Source organism: Callithrix jacchus, chromosome 9, assembly GCF_049354715.1.
Source record: "Callithrix jacchus isolate 240 chromosome 9, calJac240_pri, whole genome shotgun sequence".
NCBI lineage: Eukaryota > Metazoa > Chordata > Mammalia > Primates > Cebidae > Callithrix > Callithrix jacchus.
Genome location: NC_133510.1, coordinates 104,917,868 through 104,933,749, shown reverse-complemented (window position 1 = coordinate 104,933,749; position 15,882 = coordinate 104,917,868). Strand labels below are relative to the sequence as shown.

General features: G+C 43.9%; 1 protein-coding gene across 19 annotated transcripts in view; it reads left to right on the top strand.

The window, feature by feature from the left end:
* GNPTAB (N-acetylglucosamine-1-phosphate transferase subunits alpha and beta) overlaps window positions 1-15,882 on the top strand; it is a 96,539-nt gene that overhangs the window by 1,900 nt on the left and 78,757 nt on the right. For 11 of the 19 annotated variants that reach the window (XR_013522048.1, XR_013522047.1, XM_078337112.1 and 8 more), the window contains exon 1: window positions 14,171-14,535. The exons of the other annotated variants lie outside the window; for them this stretch is intronic. Coding sequence is in view for 5 of the 11 variants with exons in the window: in XM_002752853.6 (XP_002752899.3) it covers window positions 14,419-14,535 (117 nt within the window). In the remaining 6 variants the exon portion in view is untranslated. Of the gene's footprint in view, window positions 1-14,170; window positions 14,536-15,882 lie in introns of those variants that run through there. 19 annotated transcript variants of the gene reach the window in all.

Below are 15,882 nucleotides of genomic sequence, written 5' to 3'. Positions count from 1 at the left end.
TGTAGAAGTAGAGCAGAGGGCAGAGGTCTAGTCTATGTGAACTGAATCACCACCTAGAAAGGGTGGGTAGACTGCAACCCAGAAAAGGGAGTTATCAAAGATCTTCCAGAAAAATCAGAAATGTATTCTATTCTGGACAACTAAGTAAGACAACATTTCAAGAAAGGGTTATTGAAGACATTATCCAATACTGCAGGAGGGCCAAGGAGAAGATGACCAAAATACACTATAAGACTTGTTGCCGGGCACAGTGGCTCACGCCTATAATCCCAGCACTTTGGGAGGCCGAGGTGGGTGGATCACAAAGTCAAGAGATCGAGACCATCCTGGTCAACATGGTGAAACCCTGTCTCTACTAAAAATACAAAAATTAGCTGGGCATGGTGGCGCATGCCTGTAGTCCCAGCTACTCGGGAGGCTGAGGCAAGAGAATTGCTTGAACCCAGGAGATGGAGGTTGCAGTGAGCCGAGATCACGCCATTGCACTCCAGCAACTGGGTAAAAAGAGCAAAATTTCGTCTCAGGAAAAAAAAAAAAAAAAAAAAAGACCTGTTAGTTGGGATTATGATATCCATGGCATTTCATTATTTCAGAGATTAGTTTTAATAGAAGCAGAGGTAGACAGCAGGTTGTTGATGGTTAACCAAATTTAAGAAGTGGGCAAAGGGCCAGGCACAGTGGCTCACACCTGTAATCCCAGCACTTTGGGAGCCCAAGGTGGGGAGATCACGAGGTCAGGAGATTGAGACCATCCTGGCTAACATGATGAAACCCTGTTTCTACTAATTAGCCGGGCATGGTGGCATGCACCTGTAGTCCCAGCTACTCAGGAGGCTGAGGCAGGAGAATTGCTTGAACCTGAGAGGTGGAGTTTGCAGTGAGCTGAGATCTTGCCATTGCACTCCAGCCTGGGTGACAGAGCAAGACTCTGTCTCAAAAAAAAAAAAAAAAAAAAAAAAGGGTTTGAAGAGACTTTTCAGCAAATAAGACACGCAAATGGCATGCATATATAGTGGCACGGTTCACCTATAATGGGTTTATTTTACTTATTTTGAGACAGGGTTTCACTCTGTTGCCCAGGGTAGATTACAATCTAATGTCACAATCATGGCTCACTGCACCCTTGATCTGCTGGGCTTAAGCGATCCTCCCACCTCAGCCTCCCAAGTAGCTGGGACTACAGGTGTGTGCCTGGCTAATTAAAAAAAAATTTTTTTTTGCCAGGCGTGGTGGCTCACGTCTGTAATCCCAGCATTTTGGGAGGCGGAGGTGAGTGGATCTCTTGAGGTCAGGAGTTCAAGACCAGCCTGGCCAACATGGTGAAACCCCATTTTTTTTTTTTTTTTTAATTTTTCTTGTAGAAATGGGTCTATGTTGCCCAGGCTAGTATGGAACTTCTGAGGTCAAGTAACTCTCTCTCCTTGGCCTCCCAAAGTGCTGGGGTTTGGGATTATAGGTATGAGTTACTTATACCTGCAGCATATTAATTATAATCTTAATAAAGTAAAATAGAGAATTTTCAAGAAAATTGAGAGAAAGAATTAAGGTAGTAAATAGAAATGGAAACACTACACATGATTGCTCAGCAGACAATGAGGCTTTGACCCATGATTTTTTGTTTATTTAACTTTATTTGATATAAAAACATGTTTCTAGAGGAGAATTTTCAAAATGAATTAGTGGTGAATCTGCATATTTTGTGACATGAAAATAAATCCAAGAAGAGTGACTTTACTTTTAATCTAGGTCAATACGAAGTGAGATGTGAAAATGGTGAAACCAGTTCTGCTTTATCTCAATTGAAGCTGTAATTCTGCTGCTTTAAACTAAGAATCCAGAGAATATATTGGTCTTAGAAGGGAAAAGGACTGTCCACACTGGAAGGGACTTCTAATGTAGCTTTTATAATCTTTTTGTTTCACGTGTACCTCACAGCGGAGCAACTGAGATAAACCCGCCGCTAGTTCAAACTTGACCACAGAAGAAACCACAACAGAAAATATTTTCCTTTTTCATGAGCTTCTCTCCATTCACACTAACCTAATAATTATTCATCCTTTCTTTTGGTATAATCTAGAGGTTCTTGCCACAGTCATTTCTTCATTCTTTTAGCCTAAAATGTCAGAAGCACCAGTTATTACTCTTTCACTGTGACATTTACACTTTAGATAAATTAACTCTGGAATTTCTCATTAGTTGGCATCACATGGACCTACACTGTTTTCTTGGGATTGGTTATGTGCTAACCTACCCTGTGTTCACCTGACAGATTCCATCTTGCTGAGAGCCAGATAGACTCCACCTCACCCCTCCCACCATTTTTCCCTTGAGTGCATACCTGGGTCATGCTACTGTGCTGGGCCATGCTGTGGTTAGAACTATAGAGGCATATAACCATTATAACCATATCCTGCATAGCAAGCCCACTTGCTACTGTGAATACCCCCTTGATTGGTTGTATGGTGAGTACCGAATACCCACCTTGGTAACCAGCAATCATGGGAACCTCCTGCCTCCCAGTTACCAGCCTCCTTATCTAATTTGCTTCTTCTGCTTCTGTAAATTCAGCTTCAGATAGATTCTGCCTCCCCTTTCTTAAGCAAGGTATAAAAAGGAATCAAGCCTCTTCCTCGGGGCTGAGATTTTGAGCGCAAGCTGAGGTCGCTGGCAATAAGGGACTCTCAGTTGGAACTCATTGTGGGGCTTTCCTTCTAAGTTACTTGGGTATAACATTTACAGTGAGTTTAGTAAATCGAGAGCACTGCCAAAGCATTTTGGCAAAATATCAGTTTCTCTGACAATATTCTAGAAAGCAGACTGTGCAAAATGTGAAAGTCTCCCTATTTAATTATGCACTTGATATTGCAATGAATTAGAGAATCAGTATTTATGGATAATCAAATATATATATTGAGTGCTCATGTTGCATTGAACTTAGCACAGAAAGTCAACACCAGAACAAAAGTATGCCAAATTGCAGGGTTTATTGCCGGCGACCACGGAGGACTCACGTCTCTCCAACCCGTGGCAGAGAAAGAACAGTGACGAGAACTTTTTATACCCACAAAACCACCTTGGGAGTGGGGGTGAGGAGCGGAGATGGGAATGAAAGCTGTCAATCACCTCCTAGGCTGACACGAGGGTGAGGGGGCTCCAGATATTCCAAGGGCCAGGGGACTTTTGTCATTCCGATTGCCACTTAAGTGGTTTACAGAGGTCAAGATAAACATTAGTTTATACATTATTTGGACAGGTGTGGGGTCCACATAATTTTAGGTTACTTGGCGCCAGGATGGAATTATCTGGGGGTGCTTACTTTGGTAAACAAAGGCCAGCAATTCTGGCAGTTACAGATAAGAGAAAGTATGCAGCTTGTCCTCTCTTTGCATTTTGCAAGGTAATCTTAGTAGTTTACAGAAGCCATGGCTCGCAGTCATTGTGAGGAGAATGGAAACAGTTTTCCCATTTTAAAATGGCATTGTACTGGTTCTAATTCTAGGCCAGCTATATCACACTCATTGCTTTGAGTTTTTTTGTTTGTTTGCTTGTTTCCAGTGGGGTTGGAAGCTTTGGTTTGAAGGAGAAGAAAACTAAAGAAAGTTCCAAATGCTTGGAGATCAGGAAATGGATCCAGTTTTGAAACACAAGGTACAAAGGTGAGGGCAGGAGTTAGCTTTCACAAATAGGTAGATTCTGCAAAGTATACCATGGTGGACTTCATATTGATCCTGAGGCTTGTGAGAACTTAAACAGGGAAGAATTTAGGAACTAAGAGAGACAGGAAAGATAAGAGAGGCAGTAAAACACACAGAAAGAATTTTCTTTCTTTTCCTTCCTCCCTCCTCCCTCTCTCCCTTCCTTCCTCTTCCTCCTTCCTTGCTTTTTTTTCTTTCTTTCTCTTCTTTCCTTCCTTCCTTCCTTTTTCTCCCTTCCTTCTTTTCTTTTGTCTTGCTCTTTTGCCCAGGCTGGAGTGCAGTGGTGCAATCATAGCTCATTGTAATGTCAAATTTCTCAGCTCAAGTGATCCTCCCTCCTCAGCCTCCCAAGTAATTAGCAATAAAAGTCTGTACCACCATACCTGGCTAATTTAATTTTAATTTTTATTTTTTTGAGACAGAGTCTCATAATTGTCACCCAGGCTGGAGTGCAATGGTGCAATCTCGGCTCACTGCAACCTCCACCTCCTGTGTTCAAGCTATTCTCCTGCCTCAGCCTCCCAAGTAGCTGGGATTACAGGCATGCACCACCACCTGGCCAATTTTTATATTTTTAGTAGAGATGGGGTTTCACCATGTTGGTCAGGATAGTCTCGAACTCCTAACCTCAGATGATCTGCCTGCCTAGGCCTCCCAAAGTGCTGGGATTACAGATGTGAGCCACCGCACTTGGCTAATTTTTTTTTTTTCTTTTCATAAAGATGAGTCTCATGACGTTGCCCAGGCTAGTCTTAAACTCCTGGGCTCAAGGGATCCTCCAACCTCGGCCTCCCAAAGAACTGGGATTACAGGCATGAGCCACAGCAGCTGGTGAGAATATATTCTTTTTAAGCAAACCTGAAACTTTACAAAAATGGACAATGTACTAGGCAACAAAGGAAGGGTCAATGAATTCCAAGGTGTTTTAACTTTTTTTTTTTTTTGAGACAGAGTTTCGCTCTTGTTACCCAGGCGGGAGTGCAATGGCACGATCTCGGCTCACCGCAACTTCCATCTCCTGGGTTCAGGCAATTCTCCTGCCTCAGCCTCCTGAGTAGCTGGGATTACAGGCACGCGCCACCATGCCCAGCTAATTTTTTGTATTTTCAGTAGAGACGGGGTTTCACCATGTTGACCAGGATGGTCTGGATCTCTTGACCTCGTGATCCACACGCCTTGGCCTCCCAAAGTGCTGAGATTACAGGCATGAGCCACCGCAGGGGCCTAGGTGTTTTAATATTATTCAAGCTGTGATCTCTTATTATTTGTAGATTAAAGAATCTATTCACTGATTTAAACATAAAGGGATTAAGTTGGCTTACCCATAGCCCTCAGGTGTTCTGAACAAAGAGACTTTACCTGTAACAGTATTCTAGAAAGAGAACACTAGGTTCAATTTGTAAGATCAGGTCCTAAAATTTCACTGAACTAGGCCGTCAAGGGAGCTACTGACTCTGCTGGGATCAGAAAGAGCAGAATCAGGATGCTTTCTACAGAGGCGGGAAGGCACTTCCACCTGCATCACATCTGCCTGGACTCACTCCCTCTGTCCACGTAGCTTACTTCTAGGTTAAAATCTTCTGTGAATTCGCTTGATTAGGAGAATGTCAATCACACCTGGAACCCTAGCTTCAAGGATATGCCAATAATTAATTGTTGCCTCTCAGTTCCAAATTCACTCCCTCAGAACAAATGTTTCCCTTTGGAAAACATTTATTAAAAAACCATAACATTGAGGTAGTGTAATTAATTAATGGATTACTTCTTTCGAAGCATTTCTTTGGCAGTGAGTGTGATGTGAAGCTTTGCCAGTAGAGGGCGATGAAGGAACGTTGCAGGAAGAAGGGGGCAACGCCTCCACCCCCACCCGCGTCACCAGGCTCTTCCAGATTTTCTCTCCCTCCCCTCCTCCGTTCTTTTAAAAATGTTTATTTAATTATTTTGCATATTTTTTTTCTACTGCTCCTGTGTCCTTGTGGAGCAGGGCTATCCCATAGTGTGCCCAGAGTAGCTTTTTTGTTGTTTTTTTTGAGACCAGGTCTCATTGTGTTGGCCAGACTGATCTCAAACTCCTGTGCTCAAGCGACCCTCCCACCTTGGCATCCCAAAGTGCGCCGGGATTACAGGCATGAGGCACTGTGCCTGGGATTTTTTTTTTTTTTTTTTTTTTAACAGCGTCTCACTCTGTCACTCAGGATGGAGAGCAGTGGTATAGTCAGAGCTCACTGCAGCCTCGAACTCCTGGATTCAGGAAACTCTCCTGCCTCAGCCTCCCGAGTACCGAGTAGCTGGGACTACAGGTGTGGTCCACCATGTCCGGCTAATTTCTTTCTTTTTTTAAAAAGTTTCGTAGAGATGGGCATCTCTCTATGTTGCCCAGGCCAGTCTTGAACTCCTGACCTCAAGCAATCCTCCTGACTGGGTGTCCCAAGATGCTGGGACTATTGAAGTGAGCCATTGGGCGAGCCTCCTTTCCCCAATTTCATTGTTTGGTTTTTGTGTTTTCTTCCTCCTGCCACATGGTGGGTTAGGGAACCAGTATATGAGGACATCAGCGGTGCTCTGCAGCAGCTAAGCTCACCCAGAGATCACAGTCTCTCAGAACCTTGCCACCCTGGCACCCTGGTGACTTCCTTGCCTTGGTCCTCCTGATGGGTACATTGTGTGCCCAGGCCTGACACCCACTGCAGTGCCCCAGCTCCCACTGTGCACATGCATTCCATGCCAGTTTTGATGGGATGCAATAAAATTAGTAATTAGAGGGACAATTATACTTTGGAAAACATTTATTAAAAAACCATAACATTGAAAAAATTGAGCTAAATATTAAATTTGAAGAATGAGTTCTAAAGCAACAGAGCAAACAGAGTAAGGGGAAAAAATTACAAAGATAGAGGCACAAATCAATTAATAGAAAACTACAGAAAATAGAAAGGATGACCCAAGGGGAAACTGGGATTTTTGTTTAGTGTTTTTGGTTTTTGGGGTTTTTTTTTTTGAGACGGAGTCCCACTGTGTCTCCCAGGCTGGAGTGCAGTGGTGCGATCTCGGCTTACTGCAACCTCCGCCTCCCAGGTTCAAGTGATTCTCCCACCTCAGCCTCCTGAGTAGCTGGGACTATAGGCACATGCCACCATGCCCGGCTACTTTTTTGTATTTTCAGTAGAGACAGGGTTTTGCCATGTTGGTCTTGAACTCCTGGCCTCAAATGATCTGCCCGCCTTGGCCTCCCAAAGTATTGGGATTATAAACGGGAGCCACTTTGCCCAGTGAAAGCTGTTTTTTTTGAAAAGATTACTTAGGCGGGGCACAGTGGCTTTTGCCTGTAATCCCAGCACTTTGCGAGGCTGAGATGGGTGGATTGCCTGAGCTCAGGTATAGACCAGCCTGGACAACATGGCAAAACTCCATCTCTACAAAAAATACAAGAATTAGCCTGGCATGGTGGTACAGTCCTGTAATCCCAGCTACTTCGGGGACTGAGGTGGGAGGATCGATTGAGCCCAGGAAGTTGAGGCTGCAGTGAGCCAAGATGGTACCACCGCACTCCAATCAGGGTGACAGAGAGAGACCCTGTCTCTAAAAAAAGAAAATGATTATTTAGGCAAAGGGAGGAAAGATACAAAGAAGTAGTATACAAAATGAAGCAAACAAAAAGAAATAGTAGACAATGACTCTGACAAGCAGAGTCAATAATAATAGAAATAACAGGTTTTAAAACCAAGTTGTCATTAGTATAATCCCCCATATAAAAATGATCTCAAACTGGAAAGTTTTCCAAATGAGTTCTACCTCAAAACTTAGGGTTATTCTCTTTTTATTATTATTATATTTTTTATTTATTTATTTATTTTTTTTTTTGAGGCGGAGTTTCTCTCTTGTTACCCAGGCTGGAGTGCAATGGCGCGATCTCGGCTCACCGCAACCTCCGCCTCCTGGGCTCAGGCAATTCTCCCGCCTCAGCCTCCTGAGTAGCTGGGATTACAGGCACGCGCCACCATGCCCAGCTAATTTTTTGTATTTTTAGTAGAGACGGGGTTTCACCTCGTTGACCAGGATGGTCTCAATGTCTTGACCTCTTGATCCACCCGCCTCGGCCTCCCAAAGTGCTGGGATTATAGGCGTGAGCCACCGCGCCCGGCCTAATTTTTTTTTTTCTTAAAGATGGGGTTTCACCATATTGGTCAGGCTGGTCTTGAACTCCCGAGCTCAGGTGATCTGCCCACCTTGGCCTCCAAAATGCTTCGATTACAGGCATGAGCCACCACGCCCGGCCAGGGTTATTCTCTAATATTCTACCATCCTTTAATAACATGTTGTAATTAAATTCATCAAAACTTTATACAACTCTGTGATTGGTACTTTTTTTTTGAGACAGACTCTCCTTCTGTCGCCCAGTCTGGAGTGCAGTGGTGCAATCTCGGCTCACTGCAACCTCTGCTTCCCAGGCTCAAACAGTTATCGTGCCTTAGTCTCCCAAGTAGCTGGCATTACAGGCATACAGCATCACACCTGGCTAAGTTGTGTATTTTTAGTAGAGCTGTGGTTTCACCATGTTGGCTAGGCTGGTTTCGAACTCCTGGGCTCAAGAGATCCACCCACCTCAGCCTCCCAAAGTGCTGGTATTACAGGTGTGAGCCATCTCATCCAATGCTTCGTACTTTTATCACTGCAAAATATATTAATTCATGTAATAAGTTTGTATAAATTAGTTTCTATTGACAAGACACAATGCTAAGATTGGGGATAACATTTCTGGATAAGACGTACAAGTCTCATGCCTTATGTTGCCTATATTCCAGTGGATGAAATGTACAAAAAACCCAAGTAAACAGAATCAGTAAATATCAGAAAACAGTAAATATCATGTAAACAGAATAAAGTATGGTTGGCCAGGCATGGTGGCTCACAGATCACAAGGTCAGGAGTTTGAGACCAGCCTGGCCAACATGGCGAAACCCCGTCTCTACTAAACATACAAAAAATTAGCCAAGCATGGTGACATGTGCCTGTAATTCCAGCTACTCAGGAGGCTGAGGCAAGAGAATTGCTTGAACATGGGAGGCAGAGGTTACAGTTAGCAGAGACTGCACCATTGTACGCCAGTCTGGGCAAGAGGGCGAGACTCTGTCTAGAAAAAAAAAAAGAATAAAGAATAAAGTATGGTTAAAAATGGCAATAACAATAATAAACACTGGGGACTCCAAAAAAGGTGACAGTTGGGAGGTGCAAGAGTTGAAAAATTACCTGTCAGGTACAACATTCACTATTTGGGTAGTGGGAACACTAGAAGCTTAATAATCATTATTAGTATTCAATATACCCATTTAACAAATGTGTGTGTATCCCCTCAATCTGAAATAAAATTAAAATAATATTAAAAAGAAAGTGAGGATGGCTTTTAATTTTTGCAAACTAGTGTAAACAAAAGTGTTAAGTAATTTAACTGCTTCTGAGATAATTTCTTTTTTTTCTTTGAGACAGAGTAGTTACTCTGACGTGCAGGCAGGAATGCATTGGCATGATCTCTGCTCACGACAACCTTCGCCTCCTGGGTTCAAGTGATTCTCCTGCCTCAGCCTCCCGAGTAGCTGGGATTATAGGCATATACCATCATGCCCAGCTAATTTTGTATTTTTAGTACAGACAGGGTTTCTCCATTTTGGTTAGGCTGGTCTGGATCTCCCGACCTCAGCTGATCTGTCCGCCTTGGCCTCCCAAAGTGCTGGGTTTACAGGCATGAGATTCCGGGCCCAGCCTGAAGCACACTATTTCTATATAAAAAATATGTATAGGCTTGGAACAAGAGGTCCCTGTTTGAGGAAGATTGTTTACCTTGGATGTTCAGTTTTCACCCTGGCTAAGCCAGGGGAGACTCAAAGATGGTAGATGTTTTAGTGTCCAATACATATAAAATCATTCTCATTGTCTCCTGAGTTATTGAACCAATTGAGAAGATTGTGCAAGATACAGACAGATGAGGATCACATTAGTATTGACGAAGTTAACTGGAGAATGTTGTTTTACATCTGTGGACAAGGGGATATATAGGCTAATCCTTCATCCCTGACTCAGGTAGACTTTCTAGGCACTGGCTCAAGTTGAGGAACAGGGACTGCCATGCCTGGCCAAGAGTGGCTCAGAACAGCTATAGCAAATAAAAGTAAAGGACACAGCCGGGCGCAGTGGTTCACACCTGTGAGGAGGTTGAGGAGGGAGGTTCACTTGAGGTCAGGAGTTCAAGACCAGCCTGACCCACATTGTGAAAACTTGTCTCTACTAAAAATACAAAAAATTAGCCAAGTGTGGTGGCGAGCACCTGTAATACAAGCTACTCAGGAGGCAGAGGCATGAGAATTGCTCCAACCCAGGAGGTGGAGGTTGCAGTGAGCCAAGATCACGCCATTGCACTCTGGCCTGGGCAACAAGAATGAAGCTCCATTAAAAAAAAAAAAAAAATATATATATATATATATATATATACACACACACACATATACATATACAGGACAAACAGTTAAATGTGACTTTCAAGTAAATTAAGTTTTTAAAGTATAATTGTGTCCCAAATATTACATGGGATTTTCTCATGCTAAAATTATGCTCTGCTCATCTGAAATTCACATTTAACTGGGTATTCTGTATTTTATCTAGCAACTCTACTACCACTGGTCTCATTTCAACTCCTCAGGCCCCCTCCAATACAGTTTCCACACCACTGTTACGATGACTCTTGAAATTAATGATCTGATTGTGTCATTTGTTAGCTTTTATTAAATTTCTTCATTGTCTTTAGGATAAGTCTTTTATTCCTGCTGTGGTTTTTAAGGTCCTGCCAGACTCTCTAATTCCATCTCATTGCATCTCCAGCCCTTCTTGCATTAGATTAGAGTCTTCCATGTGGCCAGCCCTGCCTGGAACATAGTTCCCTTCCCAGCCCACATCTTGAGTCCTCCAGCACTGTCTTTAGCATCACCTCCTCCAGGAAGCCATCCTTGACCTCCCAGGCTAGGTTAGTGCCCCTCACAATCCCAATTTTATATTAATATATGTGTGTGTGTGTATCCCTCCACAAATCCCACAAAAGCTGGGACATGTCTTTCTTGGTACCCAAGCATTGGGGTACTTAAGTCACTACAAGATAGACTCAATGTCCAATAAAATGCCCTGCACAAAGCATTCATTCACAAATGTGGAACAAACACTAACCATTACTTAAACTTTTCTCAAAGATTGTGCTCACCACCATATCCTGTATTAGCCTACTATACTTGGAGGTACTGTTGCCTTCACTGTACCATCTCTCTGCTCTTACATATATCTACATGATTGATGTGAAGATGATTACACTTTTGGAATTCGACTTCTTTTTTAAAAAATCTTTTCCCTCTCGGCCGGGCGCAGTGGCTCACAGCTGTAATCCAAGCACTTTGGAGGCCAAGGTGGGCGCATCACCTGAGGTTGGAGTTCAAGACCAGCCTGACCAACATGGTGAAACCCCATCTTAAAAATAATAATAATAATAATAATTAAAAAAAATATTTTCTCTCTCATTTTTTTTTCTCTAGTTACTTCATGTTTGGAGGACAGGCAGGAGAGGGAGCTCTTTCTTTCTTTCTCTCTCTCTCTCTCTTTCTCTCATTCTTTCTTTCTCTGCTATGGACTGAGAAGCCAGATAACAAAGTTTCTTGGAATTGTATTTGTCAGATTTTGAGAGAGGGACTGTGGGTTTCTTCTAAAAGCAAAACTCAGGGGTTTCATTGGGTTTCTGGGAGTGTTTTTTGCTTTTTTCAGTTTTCTGGCTCTTTTAGTTTGCCAGATAGAAGATTTCCAGATAAATGAGATGCTACTGCATATTTTTTCCCCTGTTCAGATGTGGAGAGTTTAAAATCATTTCCAGGCCAGATGAGGTGACTCCCAGCACATCGGGAGGCTGAAGTGGGGGGACTGAGTGAGCCCAGGAGTTCAACGCCAGCCAGGGCCACATAGTGAGACCCCCAGTCTCTACAAAAAATTAAAAAAAATAATTTTCACAAATTAGGCATTTACATACTACTAATGTTCTTGAAGTGCCAATTTAATCAGTTAATTCTCCTGCTGAAAACCTCATTGCTTTCAGAACAAAGTTAAATGTTCTTTTCTTAAATTTTCCAACGCTGAAAATATCTCAGGCACTTGAGCATTTTCATGTACTATTTTACATAACCCTCCCAACTCTGCAAGGTAGCTACTATAGGTGTATCCTATTGCACCCATATTTATTTTACTCAAGTTCAACCATGCTGCCTGAGGAGGGGAAAAGAGAGTGAACAAGAGTAAATTCTCTAGAAGATAGGACTTAGACAATGCCCTGACCTCCCTTGAGGCTGTCTGTTGGAGCCTAAAGATATAGGAAAAAATTTAAGGATAATCTGCGCTACAACAAAGCATAATTTTTTAAAAGGACAGGTTCTAGGCAGGGCCAGGACTAGAGTGAGGACAGTGAGGCACTTGTCTTGGGTGCAAAATCTCAGGGAACTCTAAGAAACTCACTAATCAAGAGGAATAATAATTTTAATACAATATTTTTAAAAAATCAAAATTAATGGCCGGGCGCGGTGACTCATGCTTGTGATCCTAGCACTTTGGGAGGCTGAGCGGGTGGATCACTTGAAGTCAGGAGTTCAAGACCAGTCTGGCTAAGATGCTGAAACCCCATTTCTCCTAAAAATACAAAAATTTGCTGGGTGTGACGGCAGTGCCTATAATCCCAGCTACTCGGGCGGCTGAGACAGAAGAATCGCTTGAACCCAGGAGGCGGAGGTTGCAGTGAGCTGAGATCACACCACTGAGAAACTGTCTCTAAAAAAAAAAATTACTGAAGAATATCCATGAAAAACAAAATACCAAAACTTTATTTTTTTATTTTACATTAAAATAATTTTATTTTAATAGAAACGTGGTCTATATTACCCAGGCTGGTCTGGAACTTCTGGGCTCCTAAACTCCTGGGCTCAAGCTATCCTCCCACATTGACCTCCCAAAGTATTGGGATTACATGCCTGACCCACTGTACCCAGCCCCAATATCAAAACTGTACAAAAGACAGAATCTGACTCCAAACTTGCATGACTCATTTCACTATACCTTTCCCTAATCTTGGCCCTGTTCTATCGCCTAAGTGCCTGGTTCAAATCTCAATGTTGTCATTTACTGTATGTGTGGTGTTAGACAACCACTTCTTTCACCACAGTTTCTTGATCTGTAGAATGGGGATAATAATGGTATCTTTATTATAAGATTGCTGTGATGATTAGATGAGCTGGGCACATAGTAGATGCTACGTAAATGTTGCCGTTATCCTGAGAGTCCCGTTGAGTGGCAGATGTTTTTATGTGTTATCTTGCTTTTTTCCCCTTCTGATTAAGTCCTCAGATCTATTATAATGCTTGAAAAGACCTCAGAAACATATGTGTCTTGTACAACTGCTATAATCTTTGCCATGTATGTGTAGCATATATCAATCATCTTTTTTAAAAGAAGAATTGAAGTGACAGCAAAGTGTAAAATTCTTGCCTTGGATTGGAGTGAAGCTAACCCTTTTGCAAGCCTGTTAATTCTATCTGACCATCAAAGTTAAGGGTACAAATTTGAGTATTTCCTGAAGCTGGTTCCCAAGATATTTTTAAAAAGGCTTTTAATGATGGCAACATTAGATAAGTGTATTGTTTCCCAGAGTGACTAGGAAAAAATCCCATTAACTAGGGTGTATTGGGATTAAGAAAAAGATCTCTCTCTCTCCTAAAACACAGGCACCAAGGAGAGGAACTCGTGGGCAAAAGCTTGTGTCAAAGTCGGATTACCCGGCCACCCCTGACCTGGTTCCCTTCCAGTTCTCGCATGATTTCTATCATAACAACTTTTGTATTTAGTACTTTACATCATGTTTATCTCCCCAACTAGACTCTCCAAGAACAGTGGCCAGGTCTAGTTCATTTTTGAATACCTGACACGAAGCACTATGCCAGGCGCCAGGCACAAACTACATATTTAATGAATAAATGAGTGAACGAAATTCCGTTTTGGCAGATTTAACCCAAAGGTTTCCTCTGTCAAACAATATAGTTGGGGGATGGGGGAAAAGGAGCCACATACATCATCTCCTTTTGGCGCTCTGCAAAACCATGATTTCCCAATTACTGTAAAGGCAGAGAAGGTTTTATGCACAAAAATATTCATGGCATTATAGTACCGCCTATACCAGCACAGTCTCGACGCAAGGACAGTTTTCTCTTGGTCACCTGCCCAACCGGGTAAGTGGATCCCAGCTCGGCTCAGCTCAACGTAGCTCCGCCCAGCCCAGCCTAGCCCAGCCCTCAGGGCACGCTGCGCACGCGCGAATGGAGAGGGCGCGCGCGTGCCCTATGCCCCTCCGTCCTCCAGGTGGCGCTGGAGAACCCCCGCCGCCGCTGCGGGCCGCCGCCTCTCGCCCGGCCAGACCCGGGCGGCGCTGGCCGCCTAGCCGGCCGCGGGTCCGCCTCCGTCGCGCCGAGGGCGTGGGCTCTGGGCTCCCGGAAGCGGCGGCCGCGGCGCGGAGCCGAGCGGGCGTCAGTCGCGGGAGCTGCAATGAGCGGCGCCAGACCACTGTGATCTGCGCGCGGCGCCCGACCGGGGCCCCTGAATGGCGGCTCGCTGAGGCGGCGGCTCTGGCTCCTCCGGGCGTGGCGTGGCGGCGGCCGGGGTGATGCTGCTCAAGCTTCTTCAGAGACAGACCTATACCTGCCTGTCCCACAGGTATGGGCTCTACGTCTGCTTCGTGGGCGTCGTTGTCACCATCGTCTCCGCCTTCCAGTTCGGAGAGGTGAGTAGCGGCGTCTCAGCTTGGACCAGGCGCCTCGACCCTGCGCTGCGCTCGCTGTGCCCCGCGATGCCGTATATATTTTTTCATTATTAGAGACGGAGTTTTGCCTTGTTGCCCAGGCTGGCCTCGAACTATGGAGCTCAGGCGATCCCCCTCTGCCTCAGCGTCCCAGAGTGCTGGGATTACAGGCGTGAGCCACTGCGCCCGGCCGAACACAGTATTCGTTATCATAAACGTGTACAGGGACTATGAACAAGTCAGAACTGTAAGGTGCATGTATGTGATTTTAGATATTGCTCCCTCCCCACCTTTTTTTTTAAAAAAAAATAGAGATGGAGGTCTCCCTGTGTTGCACAGGTTGGTCTAGTACTGATGGGTTCAAGCGATCCTCCCTTCTTGGCCTCCCAAAGTGCTGAGGTTACAGACAGGAGGTACCGTGCCTGGCCCAAGAAGGCCACATTTAGCAACTGAGAGAAAAGCTGTCTTTTCAGGTGGTTTGAAATCTGTCCCTTTGTTTTAATTTTTTTATTTTTATTTTTTTTTTTGTTAGGAGGTTACAAAAGGTTTTAAAATTAGCGGAGTAGTTTTTAGGAATGCCACAATACACATTTGCTTGAAGTCTTTTTGTTTTTTTGAGACGGAGTGTCGCTCTTGTTACCCAGGCTGGAGTGCAATGGCACGATCTCGGCTCACCGCAACCTCCGCCTCCTGGGTTCAGGCAATTCTCCTGCCTCAGCCTCCTGAGTAGCTGGGATTACAGGCACGCGCCACCGTGCCCAGCTAATATTTTGTATTTTTAGTAGAGACGGGGTTTCACCATTGACCAGGATGGTCTCGATCTCTTGACCTCGTGATCCACCCACCTCGGCCTCCCAAAGTGCTGGGATTACAGGCTTGAGCCACCGCGCCCGGCTGCTTGAAGTCTTTACCCATGCTGGATTGTAAGCTCCATAAGAGAAGGAGCTGTCTGTTTAAATACTGTAACCGTGGCCCAATCACAGGGCCAAGTACTACCAGAGTATGCAGTCCAAGTATTTGTTTAATGACTAAATTATATGGCATGAATTCTGAGCATGTACTTTTAGTAGTTGTTGGTTCTAGAGGCTGTGAAAAACTGTCTTACCATAAGGGTGAAAAAGCTCCAGACTTGTAAGTGTGGCATATGTACTTAATATCATAGCACTTGGTGGTCTTTGTTTCACGTGTTGCAACTTAATGTGTCTGTGTGTAGTTAGGTGCTTTGTTGCTTTTGTATGTTTTTTTTTGGCCTTGATTAATTTTGAATTAGCTCTTTATTAAGTCCCATGCAGTGTGAAGTTGACTTAAAGGCATCAGTTGTTAGAATTT